Source organism: Eucyclogobius newberryi, unplaced genomic scaffold (assembly GCF_026437365.1).
Source record: "Eucyclogobius newberryi isolate DKJ021-1_F unplaced genomic scaffold, fEucNew1.0.hap1 SCAF_9, whole genome shotgun sequence".
Classification (NCBI taxonomy): Eukaryota; Metazoa; Chordata; class Actinopteri; order Gobiiformes; family Gobiidae; genus Eucyclogobius; species Eucyclogobius newberryi.
Window position 1 is genome coordinate 7,187,456 of NW_027316532.1, and position 17,552 is coordinate 7,205,007.

At 41.6% G+C, this 17,552-nt stretch overlaps 2 protein-coding genes across 2 annotated transcripts; both read right to left on the reverse strand.

The window, feature by feature from the left end:
* Positions 1–422: 422 nt before the first annotated feature.
* Positions 423–5,484, reverse strand: ddx10 (DEAD (Asp-Glu-Ala-Asp) box polypeptide 10). The gene is made up of 4 exons (XM_072438358.1): positions 4,918–5,484; positions 3,549–4,063; positions 2,552–2,885; positions 423–1,745 (listed from the first exon to the last, which is right to left on the reverse strand). Exons 1-4 carry the CDS (start codon positions 5,416–5,418, stop codon positions 567–569), a joined length of 2,529 nt encoding a protein of 842 aa, XP_072294459.1. The 5' UTR covers positions 5,419–5,484; the 3' UTR covers positions 423–566.
* A 4,124-nt stretch (positions 5,485–9,608) lies between these two features.
* LOC140354320 (sex-determining region Y protein-like) lies at positions 9,609–10,875 on the reverse strand. The gene is made up of 2 exons (XM_072439284.1): positions 10,475–10,875; positions 9,609–10,026 (listed from the first exon to the last, which is right to left on the reverse strand). The coding sequence occupies exons 1-2, from the start codon at positions 10,873–10,875 to the stop codon at positions 9,609–9,611; spliced, it is 819 nt and encodes a 272-aa protein (XP_072295385.1).
* Positions 10,876–17,552: the final 6,677 nt, after the last annotated feature.

The window sequence follows — 17,552 nt, forward strand, 5'->3', positions numbered from 1 at the left end:
TAAATCTGCCTGTCACTCAAAGTATGACTGAGGCTGACCAGTAAGAGCTGTGTGTTTGAGCATTAAACTCACTAGGTACAGCGGAAATAATAATCTGACTAGAATAATCTGGTTTTGGCGCATGTTTACAAATCCAAGGATAATCTGGCCTGGTGACACTTGTGAATTAGTGGATTTAGTAACTGTTGTATTTGGAAGACAAAGTACGATACCTTTAATATATCTTTCAATATTTTAGCATTTTCTCTTTGCCACATTAGTTTGTCCTTTTTTGCATTCTTTTCCTTGTCAACACCAGCACGGATTTAAAAAAAAAAATCATTTAATAATAACAGATTTCGAGCTAGCGTGTAACCGTAGCGTTAACATGATATTTCAATATATTTATAGCATGATAACTCCAGAAAAATCAGATGATGATCAGATTTGTAAATGTAGCCACTGAATCAGGAGGCAACAACCTTTCCAGATGGTCACGTGGTCGGATCTCAACTTGATTTTGTAGTGTCGCGTCACAAACCCCTTATTCTGATACTCAAATAATAATTCATCTATTATAAATACATTTATCTTCCCCCAGACAACAAATGCAACACCAACTCCTCATCCTCCGCCAGTGAGAGCCCAGTGTCCAGAGCAGTGTCCTCCTCTTCGTCCTGACGCTGCACTTTGAGCCTCTTTTTTGTCGGCTTATCTTCTTCTTCTTCCTCGTCTTCACTTTCGCTTTCACTTTCACTACTTGGCTTCCTTTTTGCCACGTTCGTCCTTTCCTCCTCGCCTTCATCCTCCTCTTCATCGTTACCAGAATGGTCCGACTTATCCGGATCTGGCAGCGTGCTTGGGTCAAACTCGTCGTCACTCTCGTTGGCTAAATACGCCACCACTTCATCCTCTTCCTCGTCGTCACGCCTATTTTTCTTGCTAGCGTCCCTCCTAGCCGCTTTATCTTTGAGCCTTTTCTCCCTGTGCTTCTCCTTCACCTTTCGCCTGTACTCTTCCTTGTCGAACTCCTGATCCTCCTTTTTGAGTCTTTCTTTGGCCTTTTCGACATTAATTCCCGATGTTTCGTCATCTTCTTCTTCGTCGTTGTTGGCCCTGGTCGCGGCTCTCTGGACTGGAGGCCATAACTGCACAGCCTCGCCTTCCTCGCTGAATTTTACTTTAGTATTCACTTGGAAATTTCTCTTAAGCACCTTTTTGGCCTCTTTGAACTTGCTTTCTTTGTTTTGTTTCTTTCCATTCAGTTCTTCCTCCTCGTCTTCTTCTTCTTGCCCTTCTTTGAGCTTAAAGACATCTTTCCGTTTTACCGTGAGCAAGTCCAAGTCTCTCAAATCCTCGTCCTCGTCAGCTTCCCCTAAGGCTATTTTGTCATCTGCGTCGCTCTCTTCGTTGTCTGTGGAGCCAGAGTCAGATTGGGCATTTTCTTCAACGTCTCCTTCTAGCTGTTGCTTGAACTTCCTCAGTTCCTCGTCCTCTTCTGCGTCGGATTTCCGGGCTTTACTTTCTTTAGTCTGTCCCGGGGTTTTGTTGAGAAAGCGGACCCTCGGTGCCACGGCGAGGCCGAGGGACTGCGCGTACTCGTGCAGCTGCAGTTTGTTTACGTCGAACACGTGCTTGTTTTTCATGAGGTAAACTGAGCGCAGGTAGGACACAAAGCACCTCTGAGCGCGCTCCTTCATCGCCGTCTCCTGAGCCAAGAAGGCCTCCAGCTTCTGCCCAACACTTTGCAGCTTTTCTGGGTTCACCTAAAGATGAAAAGATAACATAGATAGTTAAAGCAGGGATATGGCTGGATAGTTTCCTGTATCGTTACAGTAAATCCCCTTTTTACATCTACAGAAGAACAGAAACACTTTTGAAACTAGACTTATTATTTACTACTTGATAATAGGGATATTGGATGTTATTTTAGCTTTGTCTAAAACCGCATCAAAAGAAACACTTTAATCAAAAGTTTCAGCTTGTGCACTCTCACAATTGAAGGACTTGTCTCTTGTCTGAATAAACTTTAAAAATAACTTGCGCTTGACATTTTTATAATCAGCTCCTGCCTGCACTGGAATGGCGTGTCTGTGGACTCAAACAATATATACTGTAAAAGCCTCTATAGACAGCATAATAAAAAGGACAAATGTTATGCATTATTTTTATTAGCCTTTAAACATACTCTTGAGACAGTGACCAACAGTAAAATCTTTGATTTTTCTTCATTCTCATGATCCAACACGTACTACTCCTCAAGTTTGTGACCAACTTTACAAAACTAAACTCTCTGAAAAACAACATAAAGTTAGATAAGCCAGATAAAAAAAGTTCTTAATATTTATGTCTATTTTTGGGCTGAATATTGAACAAAACAAATTAACATTTGCTTCATGATTATTATTTTTTGGTTCTTACGATTATTTTGTGACCTGAATAATCACGATTATCGATAAAACTAATAATATTCCCTCTACTCGAGATTTAAATTTGGCATATTTTCAAAAGAACATTCACGACAGTTGCTGAAGAGAGTATTTTCATTTGAGACATTAGCCAGTTGACTCACCTGGATCTTAGTGATTGGAACCTTCTTGTCCTGCAGCATCTGGACCATCCTCTCCTCCTCTGAGGGCAGCAGCAGGAGCAGTGCCTCTCCTCCCTCCTTGTACCTCGCGGTCCGTCCCACCCTGTGTATGTAAGTGTCTGCGTCTTCTGGACAGTCCATCTGGAGGACCCAGTTCACGGCAGGGAAATCCAAACCTCGGGCCGCGATGTCGGTGGCAAAAAGCACGGCGTTTTGTTTTCTCACAAAGTCGTTGTACACCTCCACTCGCTTCATCTGCTGCTGTTTACCATGAAGAGACAGAACCGGGATGCCAGGTCTGAGGCGACAAAACGCTCTGGAACAACAAGTATTCTGGTTAGTGAAGCAGGCCTACTTAAGCATCTACTGTATTTTCCGGACTATATTTTTTCATAGTTTTGGCAGGGGTGCGACTTATACTTATATACTTATACTCCGGGGCGACTTATACGTTATATTATTTGTTATTTTCACACTTGCAACCGCATTTCATACTCCAGTGCGACTAATGTTATTTTTTTTCTCTATTGTCCATATTTTAGCTGGTCCGACTTATAGTCCGGAAAATACGGTAGATTAGGCTTTTTATGGACAGTTTAGTCCTGTTTAAGGCTTACTTAGTTGTCTAGTCTAACAATTATTTCTATTGTATGTTGACCATTTTCAACCAAATAAAAAGGTGACCGCAGTTTTCTAGATATAGAATACTTACGGATAAAGTGTATTATTGGTGAACATTTAAATTTTCTTTCCTTATTTATTTATTTATTGCAAAATAGCAGTTCTGATATAGATCAAGCCCAAACCTAAACTATTCAAGAAAGCTCTCATTTTGTCCTGTTCATGTAATTCTGTCTTACACTCACACACTTTATTCTAATCTTTTTGCTGCTTTTCTTATTATAAACTCTATACTGGAATTGGCACATCTTGAAAACGACAACAGAACTGCTAGATTCTTTTGTGTACGCTGCCTTACCTGAAGAAATACTGCACTTCCTTGCAGCAGGCGAAGAACACGATTACTTTCTTCTTGAGGTGGCTTCTGATGAACGAGAAGAGCATGTCGACTTTCTGATGCAGCTCGCACACCACGTAGCTCTGCTCTAGTGTGGCCGGCGTGCTGAACTTCGCCTTCTCGTGCACCCAAACATACTCTGGGTCTTTGAGGCTGAGGCGGGCCAAGTCTTTCACCGACTTGGTCTGAGTGGCCGAGAAGAGCAGAGTCTGTCTACTTTTGGGCAGGTTTTCCACAATGGCGTTGAGCGTGTCGGCGAAGCCCATGTCCAGAATGCGGTCGGCTTCGTCCAGGACTAACATGTGCAGGTCCGAGGCGTGGAAAGTGGCCGTTTCGTCCATGTGCTGCAGCAGTCGCCCCGGGGTGCAGATTACGATGTTGGTTTGGTGAATACGCTCCATTTCGCTTTGCAGGTCCTTTCCTCCGATTACGAGGCCGGCCGAGAACTCGTGGTTTTTGCCAATTTTACGCAACACCTGGATGGAGAAAAGAAGGCATTTTACCGGAAGTCATATGTGAACAGCTTGTAAATAAGTCACACATGGTTGAGATAATTGCAAATACTGGTAATAAGCGCAGTCTTCAACAGCAAATTATGAAACAAAAATCTTCTCTGTATAACAAATGCATTTTACATTCTTCATGACTCGTCCCTACAATTGAACAAGTAGATAGTATTAAAACAACATTAGAATACAATTGTTCTTTTAAGCCGGTTTAAAAGTGTACAACCCTGCAATATATAGGGCATTTATGTTGTCTAAAAGTATCACAATATGAATCTCTGTACCCATATGTGCATTGCCAGGAAGGGATAGGCTGTATCATTATTTTGAAATGCTACCAAAATTGCATTCAAGTGTAACTATTACTCTGAATAGTATTTTCCTGCATACTTTGTAACCTACTTTTATATAGAGCCCAAGGAATTAATTGTTCTTTTGGGGGATTTCATATAAGCATGTTTTTTTCTATTTGGTCGTTAAATGTTTTGCAGAACAATCTAGAAAAACATGTATTCTTTAAGTGAGCAAGCTTGCATCTCCACAAACCTAGCTCGTATCTTAAGCCTCCTCCTCCTGCTGCTGCTTGTTTCCATGTATATTTTGTTCCTTTAACTTTAAAATTCCACCGTATAACATAAAACCTATTCAGCTCCATGAAGAAAGTTCTTAACATTATATTGTGACTTTCCACCTCTATGTTATATAGTGTGGCAGAGACAAATTGCTGTTTTTGATTCTGACTAAAGACTAACATAGATCAGAGGTAATAGTAGTATGTAAACTATGTAAAGTTTGTCTGGCACATTTAAATGCACTGCACTTACCTCAAAGGTCTGGTAGGCGAGCTCTCTGGTTGGGGATATGATCAGAGCTCCCAGTCCGTCCACGGAGCTCCACTGCTGCCGGTACAGACACTCCAGCACCGGGATGAGGAAGGCCAGGGTCTTGCCGGAGCCTGTTTTGGCCGCTCCGAGCACGTCCTTCCCCCGCAGAGCGAAGCCGATGGTCTGCCGCTGGATCTCCGTGGGCTGTCGGTACTGCGCCTCCTGCAGACCCAGCAGGGTCTTCTTTGACAAGGGAAAGTCGGAGAATTTCACCGCTTCTTTAGAGTTTATCTCCTCGTATCTGCTCACAAGCTTGTTAATGTACTCCTTCTCAACCTGCCATTCGGGTTTCTTCTCCCTTAACCGTTCAAACTTCACTCGTTTTTTAGTTTTGTTGTATTTTTTCTTCCATTTTTCAAAGTTTTTAACGGGATCAGTTCCGGCTGCCATCTTTGCAGGCTTTGATTTCTTACCGGTCGAGTTTGAGCCTTTCTTCTCCATTATTTGGAAAGAAAAACGATACTATTATAAGTATGCGTGTGTACAAATCACACATGGGGAAAAAGCTAGCTGTCGCCACAGAAATACGTCATCAACCAGTGACAAGGGTTGCCAGATACTCAGAGATCAGCCCATGGATGTATTATATTATCAGCCAGAGCTTTTTGCGTCCAATCCGTTTAAATTCTAAAACACGTTTTCCAGAGTGCTGCACAGAGTGTAATAAAATCAGAATAAATAAAATAGAAATTATAAAACTAAATAAACGCAAAAGAGGACCACTTACATCACGTTAAAAGCCATACAAAATTAATGAATCAAATCACAATTAACTGCTGTAACTGATTGAAACTTCAGCAGTATTTTGTTTTACCATGGAAGGTTCTGATTTTAAAGGTACAGAGACTTGTCAGGTGGAAGTGGTAGGCCTAGTTACAAGTCAGATCTGTGGAGAGGTGATCCTACTCACGGTGTAAATTCTGATTTTTGTGCAATCAATAAATCTGTAATGGATTAAATGCTAGATAGAGGCCTTAATGTGGAACATTCCAAGCAAAGCAATAACATCTCCATAGAGACAAGCAGGTAATGGACACACGTTAGATTTTAATAGAGTACACAATTTACAATTAGTAGTGGACCCGAGGTTTAGTAAAAAAAAATACTTTGGTAAGACAAAAGACATGATTTTAGACACTGCTGACATTTCCCAAGCATGCTGCTTAGTTCCCCCACTTTTGAAATCATTTGATGCCAAGGCCCCCATTTCATACTGATCTCTTTGTGATGCTCAGTCTCTGTTGTTTTGACCTTTCATGTCTGATAAGATATTCCTTTATTATCCACACTTGGGGAAATTTCATTGTTGCAACGCAGGTAGATACAGAGGAAAAGGACGGATAACTTATAGGAAGTTTAAAAAACACTCTTAATAGAAGAACTCTTATAAACAAAACTCTTATAAACAAAAACTCCTATAGACAGAACCTCTAATTTCTTAATAAGGAATGGAGGGGAGAAATAAAGATAAAATAAAATAAAAACAGCTAGCGTAAGACAAAAAAACACTAGTAATAATGGTAAAATAAACACTCTAATTACATCAGTTATATGCATATGAATGTGACATTATTGCGTGTGAGTATGACAGTAATTGCACATGAATATGACGCAATAGCGGCTGGTCCATTAAGGGCGCTGGGGCGCCGCCCCCCCCTGTCAATCTACCAACTACGTCAATTTTTGTGTGTCTAAAAACAATATAATTTATTCAAAAATATCTTATATTCTTATTAGTGTGAATATGTAAAATAATAATATACATCCATAAATATATCTATCAATAGATATAGATGTGTTCTTTGTTGGCGCGTGGTCCGCTGCCTGGCTCAGCCTGCGTCACTTTTCTACCCGTGAGGCGGTTTGAAAGAGCCCCATAGAAAATCAATGGGGATTTTTAGCCAATCAAATCACAATCAAAAGTGACTGCCAAAAAAATTGCCAGGCAAAAAACAATGACTCTAGGATGAGAGTCGAAACGTCTATTTTTTCTAACTGAGTCCAGATGACTACAACTGAAGCCTTTTCTACTAAGCAAAAACAAATATATTACAATTATTATACCCCTGACTTGCTAGAATATGTAACACACTGCTTTCGATTTTTCGATTTTCTCCTTTCGTTAGATTTATTTGTCAATTCCAAAATAGTGTTTGGATACATAGAAGGGGGCGCAAAAACCTCCACCAAGCAATATTTAAAAAAAATAAAAATAAAAAAAAATAAAAAAAATCCAGAGGGGGGCGCCTCCCCCGCAGTGCCGCAGTGTGTGTTTCTTATTCAAAGGTGCACTAAGTAAGATTTCAGGTCGAGTCTGTGACAGTGACTGACACAACCACATAATCTGTGTTTTTGTATGTATAATAAGCAAACTGCATAAATGCTCAGATTGGGTTTGCAGAGCAAGAGCAAGAGGCAGAGAAAATGCCAGGTACGAGTTGAGAGGAGCATTAGTATATGACCTTTATAGTACTGCAATGTCTATTACGGGCTCTGGAAAATATCATACTTCATTCTTTTTTAGCTAAATGTAAAGTTGGTGTCAATGTGTTGTTTTCCCATGTCCACAGAGGGGCGCTGTAGTGCTGCAGTTGTCCCAGGTATAAGAGCCAGGTGAAGACAGGTAGTTTGGAGGGGCTGACTTAAAGGTGCCATAACATGCTTTTTTCACGTTTCGTAGTCTATCCTAAGTATATAGGTGATAATAATAAGGGTTGTGCAACACCCTTAACATAATAGTTAAGAAATATCACGCAGACCTTGGACCCCCTCACCAACCCGGAAATGCAAACTGTTTTGGGGAGAGCTAATTTACTGGTTTTATACGGGTTGTGACCGCCAGGGGGCATTGGTAAGAATGCACTGGGAGAGATGATCCAGGGTTTTCTCTTTATTAAAGATTTCAGTCAAATAATACTGGTGGTTGGTATTTACAGAGCAGTTATTAATCATGTAAATACGTGTGTGGTTCTGTAATATAAACAAGGAGAACATAAATTATAATAAAATCTGTAAAACAATAACATATAATGCACAAATATACATGAGCTCCGTCGGAGCTACTGCTGTTAGCGCTTAGCTCGAGGCACTTAGCATTCACAAACACAAAACAAGGTAAATATATAACTTTAACTACACTATTAAACAATTCGAATGGCATGCAACACTTTATACAATCATGGAACAAATGGTGTGTCTATGTCTACTTTCGTTTCTAACAAATACTCACTTTTTATCACGCACACCAAACTACAACCACAAGCTCTACACGATGTGGGGGAAAACAACTAAAACTCTGCAAACACGTAGCATCCTAAACCTAACTTGCCTATGCTAACGCGTGATTGGCTACTCGACCTGTCAATCAGGCACCTGGCAGAAACGGGGCGGGTCCTTCGTCACACAAACAGCTTGGTTTGATATTTGCCCCAACCCTTGTGAAGAGCAATCTGGCTGCCCGCCCAACCCGTGACGTAGTCTCAGAGCGCGCGTGTGCCCCGCCCACCCGTGACGTGGTGTGTCCCCCACAGCTGTCTGCTCTGTGATGTGCCGCTCCGCGCGACTGAGTGAGAAACGATAGAACTTCAGATCAACACTACTTTGAGACTAAATAAATCTGGTGTTTATTCTACAGCGTGCGCAGAACAGATATATCTATAGATCTATATATGTATATATATATATATATAGATCTGATGACGGGTGCCTGTGGTTATGACGCGGTCTTGCCCCACCGCCCGTCAGTTTGGAGATTGGAGGAAAGGAGATAGTCTGTAATATAGCTAAACACTGCGGGAATCAATGAAAAAAACACTCTGGGTACATATATGAAGCACATATAGCAATGTAAGAAGGTTAAAAGCTCGATTTTGCATGTTATGGGACCTTTAACAGATTTTTGGCACATTTATATGAAATATTGACCCTGTGTTTATGTGTATTTTAATAATTGTGCAATAAAATGGAAGAATTTAATTGGCCAATGGATTCCCTGGATGAGTCATTGTAGTATGATTTCTTCTCTTTGTGCTATTGCCCAAACATCCATCAAGAACATTACTTAAAACTTCATTGTATTATAAGTTTTGAGTGCAGGTATGTCTTTGCAATACATTGTTTTTATTGTGCAAACGGTTTGAGAAGGAAAATGATGTGTGAAAAAAGACACAATCGAATGAGACTTGTTGGTAAAGCAGTCGGTCGTCTCTGTGAAATGTCATACTCAAAGAAACATCATTTTAAACGTTTTGAATATCAACTTTCTATCTCTTTACCCAATATCACAGCATCAATCCTTTTGCCATATTGTTCAGCCCTAATCAGCAGTAGGAATGGAATACCTCCTTATGAACAATTCATAAAATAATAACACTCTGACAACGATAATGATTCAAGTACTGTAAGCAACTTTTGATTTATTTGAAGTAATCCATAGTAAAAAAGAAAAAAAAAAATATATATACACGGCTTTCTTGTCCCAAAGGAGGAGTTTCAACCTGAAGCTGCTCTTGACCTTGTGATTCTGGATGAAGGTCCAAATGTCTCAGTTTCCTCAGAAATCTTCTCAAGCTTGCCAAGTGCTCCAGGCTTGTGTTTGGGTGACTGTCAGTGCTGAAATGGAGCAGCAGAACCTAAGACATTTGTGGCTTGTGTTGGGTTGGTATTTGCAGGGCAGTGTGATAGTAGTCCTGTGATACCATCGTACAGGTGTAGTAGAGTCCTGGCTGTACAGGGGCGGCAGGAAGGCTGTAATATGTGGGAGTCACTGCGTTGGCCTTTCTTCTCTTCGTTCTCCCATAGTTGTCGTTAGCGGACCACCCAGGGTACTTGGCCTCATGCTCCCTCTTGGCCACCCGCGCCTTATCGAAGTACGGGGCTTGGTCCTCCGCCGAGAGCATACGCCATCGCTCCCCGACAATTTTGTTCACTTCCGCTGAGTTTCTGATGTTGAATTCCAACATGATCGTCTCCCTCTGCTCCTTTTTGTAGATCATGAAGGCGTTTGGAGGCTTCTTCACGTATGGCTTGTCAGCATCTTGCCTTCTCATCCTATAAATGGAAAAATAAAGACAAGTAGGTAAGTACCGGCATGTTACAAAACACTGACAAAGACACAACATCAGGAATACACTAGACTAGTCAAATTGACCTAACCAGGTGAGTGGGTGAATGCTCTCTATTTATTCAATGGTAAACTTAACTTTTTCCCCTCTTTTAGGGAGTTTCCTGGTGAATTGTGTGTATTTATGCACCTAATTCAAGTCACAATTGGCTCTTAATGGATGCTGTTGACCCAGCGTTACCTCAGAAAAGTAAACCAATTGCTCTGTGGATGTTAAAATAGAGCTAGCACTGCATTCTGGCATAATTATACACATTTGAGCCATTCGACCATTTTATTCTTCTTTCCGTCTTTGTGGCTGCATTTTGATTTGATTTGTGAGCTGTCCCTCAGCTTCTGCTGTGTGTGTTTGTGTGTTTATATCATGTTACTTACCCTGAAGTGACTTTGCCGGCTGCTGCTTGGGCTGGATTAACGGTAAAATGTCCCGTTGTCTGGAACATAGCTTTCTCGTTGGTCATAACGGGACAATGACTTGATGATTGGGTCATTCCAGGTACTTGCTGATCCTTCTTCTTGGGTCCAGGTCCAAGTGAACGCGAAGATGCCGCTGGAGGAATTTGAGTCTCCGTGTCCGTAACAATGCCATCCAACATGGCTTCAAGACGGACTACCACAGCATCTATGTCCCATTTGTCTGTAGAATTACTGCAGTCCAACATGACTTCAATACTCGCAGCCATAGCATCTATATCACAACTGCCCACACTACTGCTACAGTCCAACACGGCTTCAAGAGTGGCTGCCATGGCATCTTCATCCCATTTGTCCACCATCTTTTCCTCCCTTTCAATTTCCAGATGAAGAAACTGTAAAAATACAAACAAATGTTACATTTTTGTCCTTGTATAAAGTAAAACATATGTTTGACTGAAAGAGAATATTCTGCACAAAAAGGAGATGTTTTTTTTCCAGAATCCTGGAATTAAACGATACAATAAACATACTGAGACTCACTTATGTGAAATGAATGGTTGATAATATTAATAAATCAGAAATTACATCAAAGATTGTCCCTGTTTGAAGCTCCCGCCGGGGCCCCGCTCTGCTCGGACCCGGCCGGAGAGGCCCCGCTCACAGGGCTAGAGTCCGGCTCCTCACCTGCTCCTCACACCCTCCCCTGCGCCTCCCTTAAACCTCCGGGCACTGCCCACAGAGGACGGCTCACTCATGATTAGAATGTCCACTTACCACTGGACTCAGATAGAGCTGATGCTGAATCTGTGGTCGGCTTCGTCCGTTGAAAAGTTGACTTGTTTTCGGTAAGTGCTGCTCACTGCGTCGAGTCCGAGGTCGATCTGGCGAGGACTGAGCGTGAGCGGTATTTATACACCTGCCACTCTGCGACGTCACGAATTACCATAGAAACCGGAAAAACAAAATTTGAAAAATGCACTTGCGCTGTAGGTTAATATGACGCAGGACTCACGTCATAACCTGGACATTTGCGCTTGGATGACCTCTTTCCCCTCTTCTCCAGACCCGAGCGGGGCTTCTGCGGGTATTATATAAGTAATTGTATAGTAATAAAGCATTATAATCACACAATTAGATAATTATTTCAACATTAAACCTAACAACTATATATTTATAAAGGAGCCAATCAGAGGGCTGGAATAGTTGACAGCCAATCAGTCTCAAAACTGATTGGCTGTTTGGGCTGTCAATTGTGGGTCCGTGGTGTGTCACTCGGAGTTGAAGCAAGAAGAAACGAGAAAAGTCCTTCAAAAATGTTTTCTTCAAACCTGGACATGGAAGAGAGGACTACAGACATGTTCTTCCAACCAGTCTTCATTTTTGGGAAAGGAACATCAGAACAGAACGATGAAGTTCTCCGGGAGAATGGTCCTGGATAGCCAAGCCCGCCTCAGCCGAGCTAGCAAGCTAGCAGGCCAGAAGGCTAGCAGGCTAACAACACTACTACAATGACAAACTAGGTAAGTTTTTGCTTAGCGATTGTTTATTCTGGACTTGGTTCTAGTTTTTAATCCGTTTAATCTGTATCTAATATTTAATCTGAAAATGTAGATGTAGATAAGAATGTAGATAAACAGCTATAGCTAATGTTTTATGAATGCTAATAGTCATACAGTCCGGTCCACGGTCAAGCAGAAAGTAGCTAACGCTAACTCTGCTTCTGAAACACTGTCATACAGCCTAATAATTTAATCTAAACTGAATCGTGTCTCTTACATATTTCAATGGCCCACATGAATAAAAAAAAATGTGCTAGATAAATTTATATTGAGGTTTGAACTGTTCTGATCATATAAGATAAGATAAGTCCCACATGGGGAAATTTCATTGGTGCAACGCAGGTAGATACATAGGTAGATACAGAAGAACAGATCACTTATAGGAAGTCTGAAAAACACTTTCAGTAGAAGATCTCCTATAAATAAATAAAAACTCCCATAGACAAATAAATAAATAATAAATAAATAAATACCATTGCATGTGATCACGACAGTAATTGCACATGAATATGTGTCACGACAGCACATAGATTGCACATGAATTTCACAGTAATTGCACATGAATTGCACATGAATTCCAACAGCAATTGCACATATGACAGAATTGCACATCAGTATTAGGTTAGGTCAGTATTGCGAGTGTTCAGTACTAACAGTTTTTGTTATAAAGTCTGACAGCAGCAGGAAGGAAAGACCTACGGAACCTTTCCTTCACTCATCGAGGGTGGATCAGTCTCTCACTGAAGCTGCTCTCCAGAGCGGAGAGAGTGTCCTGCAGGGGGTGACACTCATGGTCCAGCATAGATGTGAATCTAGCCAGGACCCTCCTGTCCCCCACCTCCTGCACCGAGTCCAGAGCACAGCCCAGGACGGAGCTGGACTTCTTGATGACTCTGTCCAGCCTCCTCCTCTCCCTCTCTGTGATGCTGCTGCTCCAGCAGGCCACACCATACAGGAGGGCTGATGCCACCACAGAGTCGTAGAAGGTCTTCAGGAGTGGCCCTGTCACTCCAAAAGACCTGAGTCTCCTCAGGAGGTAGAGCCGACTCTGGCTCTTCCTGTACAGTGCGTCTGTGTTATGAGTCCAGTCCAGTTTGTGGTTCAGATGAACACCCAGGTACTTGCATGAGTCCACTCTCTCAATGTCCCGTCCCTGGATGTTCACTGGTGAGGGGGCAGTGGGGTGGCGTCTGCGGAAATCCACCACCATCTCCTTGGTCTTCCCCGCGTTGATGAGGAGGTGGTTCCGCTGACACCAGTCCACAAAGTCCTGCGCCAGTCCTCTGTACTCCGCGTCATCGTCGTCCGTAATGAGTCCGATGATGGCAGAGTCGTCAGAGAACTTCTGCAGGACACAGCTGTCCGTGTCATGTCTGAAGTCTGCAGTGTAAAGGGTGAAGAGAAAGGGCGCGAGGACAGTGCCCTGGGGCGCCCCCACACTGCAGGTCCGAGTGTCAGACACACAGTTCCGGGCTCTCACAAACTGGGGTCGGTCTGTGAGGTAGTCCAGGATCCACTCTGCCTGGTCATACTCCACACCAGCCGTCTCCAGCTTGTCCCTCAGGAGCAGCGGCTGGATGGTGTTGAAGGCGCTGGAAAGATCGAAGAACAGAATCCTCACAGAGCTGCCAGGCTTTTCCAGGTGAGAGAATCTGTCACATATCACATGTTCCCATTTCAGCCGGTTGTTTTTGTGCCATAATGAAAGTCATCTGTTCCATTTGCTTGTGTTTAGCATTAATACTGTTATTTAGAGTTTGAGCATGTCTGTGAATTTTTTTTTGTTTCTGTTGAAACATTTAGCAGCTGGATTATGTTTACCTTGTTTGCTAGCTAATGTTAATTATTGTAATAATCCCTCTTTACAAAAGATCTAATGGCCTATGACACTCCCGCTGTCAAGTTTACAATTGTTTTGGCCACAGTGAGAACAGCTAGAAATGTGTAGTAATTAATTTAATCTCCATCAAGACTATTTATTGTCAAGTTTCAATTGAACCTTCATTAAGAAACAACCCTTTGTGTCTGAGGTAATGATTTCTCTGACCTTTTGTCACAATAATGGCATGTAATGTGCTTTGTGTATTAAGCTAAACTGTGCCCTCGTCTGTTCTGTTGTCTGTTTTTTCTCCTTACATTGAGAATGGATGCAGAACTGGAAAAAGAAGAGCCTGATCTGTCAAGAAGAGCCAAAAGCCCAGAAGCTTTAGCAGGTAATCAACATAAAATGATTACTATTATTTGACGTACAGGAATATATTTGTAGGAGCTTTGGCTAATTATTTGTGTTTTCTGTGTGAATGCTTCTTGAAACAGTTGGGTTGGAGAGTGAAGAAATGTCAGATGCTCAAAGACCCTCTGTGGCCCCTTACTGACCGGTACGACTGTGGAGTTTAATGTTTGTCTGAAGAGCCCATAGACTTTGAGTTTTTAATGCTGTGATAGTGTTGTAACACTCCCAAAGGGAAATTACCAATCAAAATAAATATATTGGGTTATGATCATTTAAATACCCTTGCAGATGTGATGTGCACGTAAAACATGAAATTAAAGATAGGCTCAGCTTTAAACAACAAATTATATTTGGACACTTAAAATTATAACAAAATATAACCCCCAAAAAGTTTGTATAGGGCCCCTTTAAGTCTCTCAGTCTCTGCCCTTGGCGCAGGTGCTCCCAGCGTCTATAACTATGCCAAAGCTCACAAAGTCAAAGAATAAATCCACTCCGATAGTTATTCCAAAAAAGAGACGGTTCTTAAATCCCGAATGCCGCGCACCGCGGAGCGTGCAGCGGTGCGCGTGTCCGTGCCGAGCAAACAAACAAAAAAGAACGCTCTCACCGGTCTGCGGCTCTGGGTCCGGTTTGTCCAACCAACTAGGCAATTGATAACCGCTCCAAAATCTGGGTTATATTCCACAATCGTTTGGCCTGGTGTCCGCGATAGTCCTTGGTCCCCCGGCTCTCTGCAGCCTTGCCGTGTGTCCCAAAAGAGAGGAGCCGTGTGTCCACCAGCGAGACGCGAGCGTGCACACACCTGCGCCTAAATACCTCAACCTCTGACCCCGCATCAGCTGAAAGCAATCAGCTGAGCAAATTAGAAAATAATTACACGTCATTAATAATTATTAATCAAATTTCAAAATAATTAGTTCTAAAAAGTCCTCTAATTGCATCAAAAACAGGAAGTAGTTTATGTGAACAGCCACAAAATCTGGTCCTGTTTTCAAGTTGATATTGTGTTAATCTTTTCTGTTTACATTACAGGAGCTCCATGATTTCACTCCAAAGGTGCAGGAGGACACCAGGGGGGAAACTTTTGATCTGGACATGGACTCCACCCTTTCCAGGGGAATCAAATAAAAGATAAAGGACGAGAGGTAATCAAAGAACAGAACTAAGTGTGCTAAAAAAGAGACTGTGAAATGTCTAGTGTCCTAAGAATACATTGCCGTTCCTGCACTTTAGTGGTTAATTGTTTTTTTCACATTCTGCGCAATACTGAACCGTAACAAGAATTACGATATGTTGATTTTTCCCAAATGGCCCATTGTCACAGGAAAATCGCGATTCGATTTTTTAAATCACCAATATTATTGCTCAGCTCTATGCTCTAGTCCTGCTCTAGTCCTGCTCTAGTGCCACTAGTCTAAAAAGCATTGCCCTAGGGAATATATTAATTTGTGTTTTGTTTTTTTCAGCTGTGCAGCGCAATCGTCTGAAGTCTGAGGGCTGAGGGCCAGTTCCAATAAACGAGGTTCAGAAGCCGGGAGGGCCCGGGCCTTTCCTTTAGTCGGCCCCACACTTTAGAACGCTCTTCCTCCCACATAAAGACTGTCTGTTGATGCTCTTAAAGGTTGAATGGACGATTTTTTTGACCAAAATCTTAATCTTATTTCCTCGTGGCGTGGACTGCCGATTAGTCCTGCCACGTATCAATCATAAAATGCACCTACCGCTCACCTGCAGCCGCGTGCGGTTCGTCCCCACGAGCGGCACGGTTCCACGTGTCTAAGCGGATGGATCTATCATAATATAGTTCCCTCAGTGTACGGGACAAAATGAAGACGGAGAAAGACTATTCGAGCTGACTCAGAAGAAGACGGAAATCTAGGGGAGACGAGAGATGCGATGCGCTCCGTCGCGCTAATAAACAAATGCACGTGTGTGTTGTATCAGTCCGCACGGGGGAGTGCACATGTGCACTTCCGCCTGCGTTCTCAAATCACTGAAAAATCGTCCATTGCGCCTTTAAGTGTTGTTTAACCCGGCATGAGGTTTGTGTGGTCCTCTGAATGTCTTTTATTATTTTATATAATGTACATATTGTTTTTGATTTGTTTTTATTTGATTTATATCCATTTATTGATTTATCTTTTAAAATATTTTACCTGTGCTTGTTTTGTACTTTGTGTTGGTAAAATGTGCCGTACAAATAAAGTTGGATTGGATTCATAAGGAGCAACCATAATTTAACATTATACATATTTTCATACAATCAATAAAACTCTCAAACCTGTTATTTTATGACCTTGTCTCTATATGTATATGTACTTTTTACGGATTTATGACTAATTGTAAGAGCATCTATCTAAATATATATAAAAAGCATTTACCACCTCCACACACATGAGTTAATAATGATAAGAATTCATTGTCGCTTCAAAGTACAAGTAGGCCTAAATAATAGTTACTAAAACTATAATTACAAGGACAATTTGGTTAAAACAAATTGGAAATATAATGTAATGTATGAAACTACATGTACAATAAGCAGTGTTTATGTAGCTCGGATCATACGGAGGAAAAGAACACGCAAGTTTCATAAATAAAAACTGATATATTTTATTTTTATCTGATGAGATATCGATTGGTTTATTTACAGCTTATAGCATAGTGTAGGACACATATACTTTAATATCATTACATGCACAGCCCTATCAACATACAGGTGCACAGACAAGTGCATATGGAAATGCACAGATACAATGGAATGTCCATCATGTGTCCCATGTTTCAAGTCAATGAGAAAAATGCTGATATTATCAGATGTCTTTTGTAAAAAGTTGATTAAAATTGTATAAGCCAGCTCCAACTCGAGTTGCTTACGTTGCAGACGGTATGTTAGTTGTTGAGGCGCTAGCTCACTGTTTTGTGTGATCCCAGAAAGTTCACCGAGGCAGTTCCAAAGTTCATAGTATCCTTTATTAATTACAAGGAGTCTTAAAACCAGTCCAAGCAGTGCTTCATTTCATATCAATAATAAAATCCATAATCACCAGAACGCTTTCACTACATAAAGAGTTCCGCCGTAAGCGGTCATCAAACTGAGTGCTTGTCCGTCTAGCAACCGATAATATAATAGATCCATTATACCTGTCCCACCCATATAGATCCATTATACCTGTCCCACCCATATAGATCCATTATACCTGTCCCACCCATATAGATCCATTATACCTGTCCCACCCATATA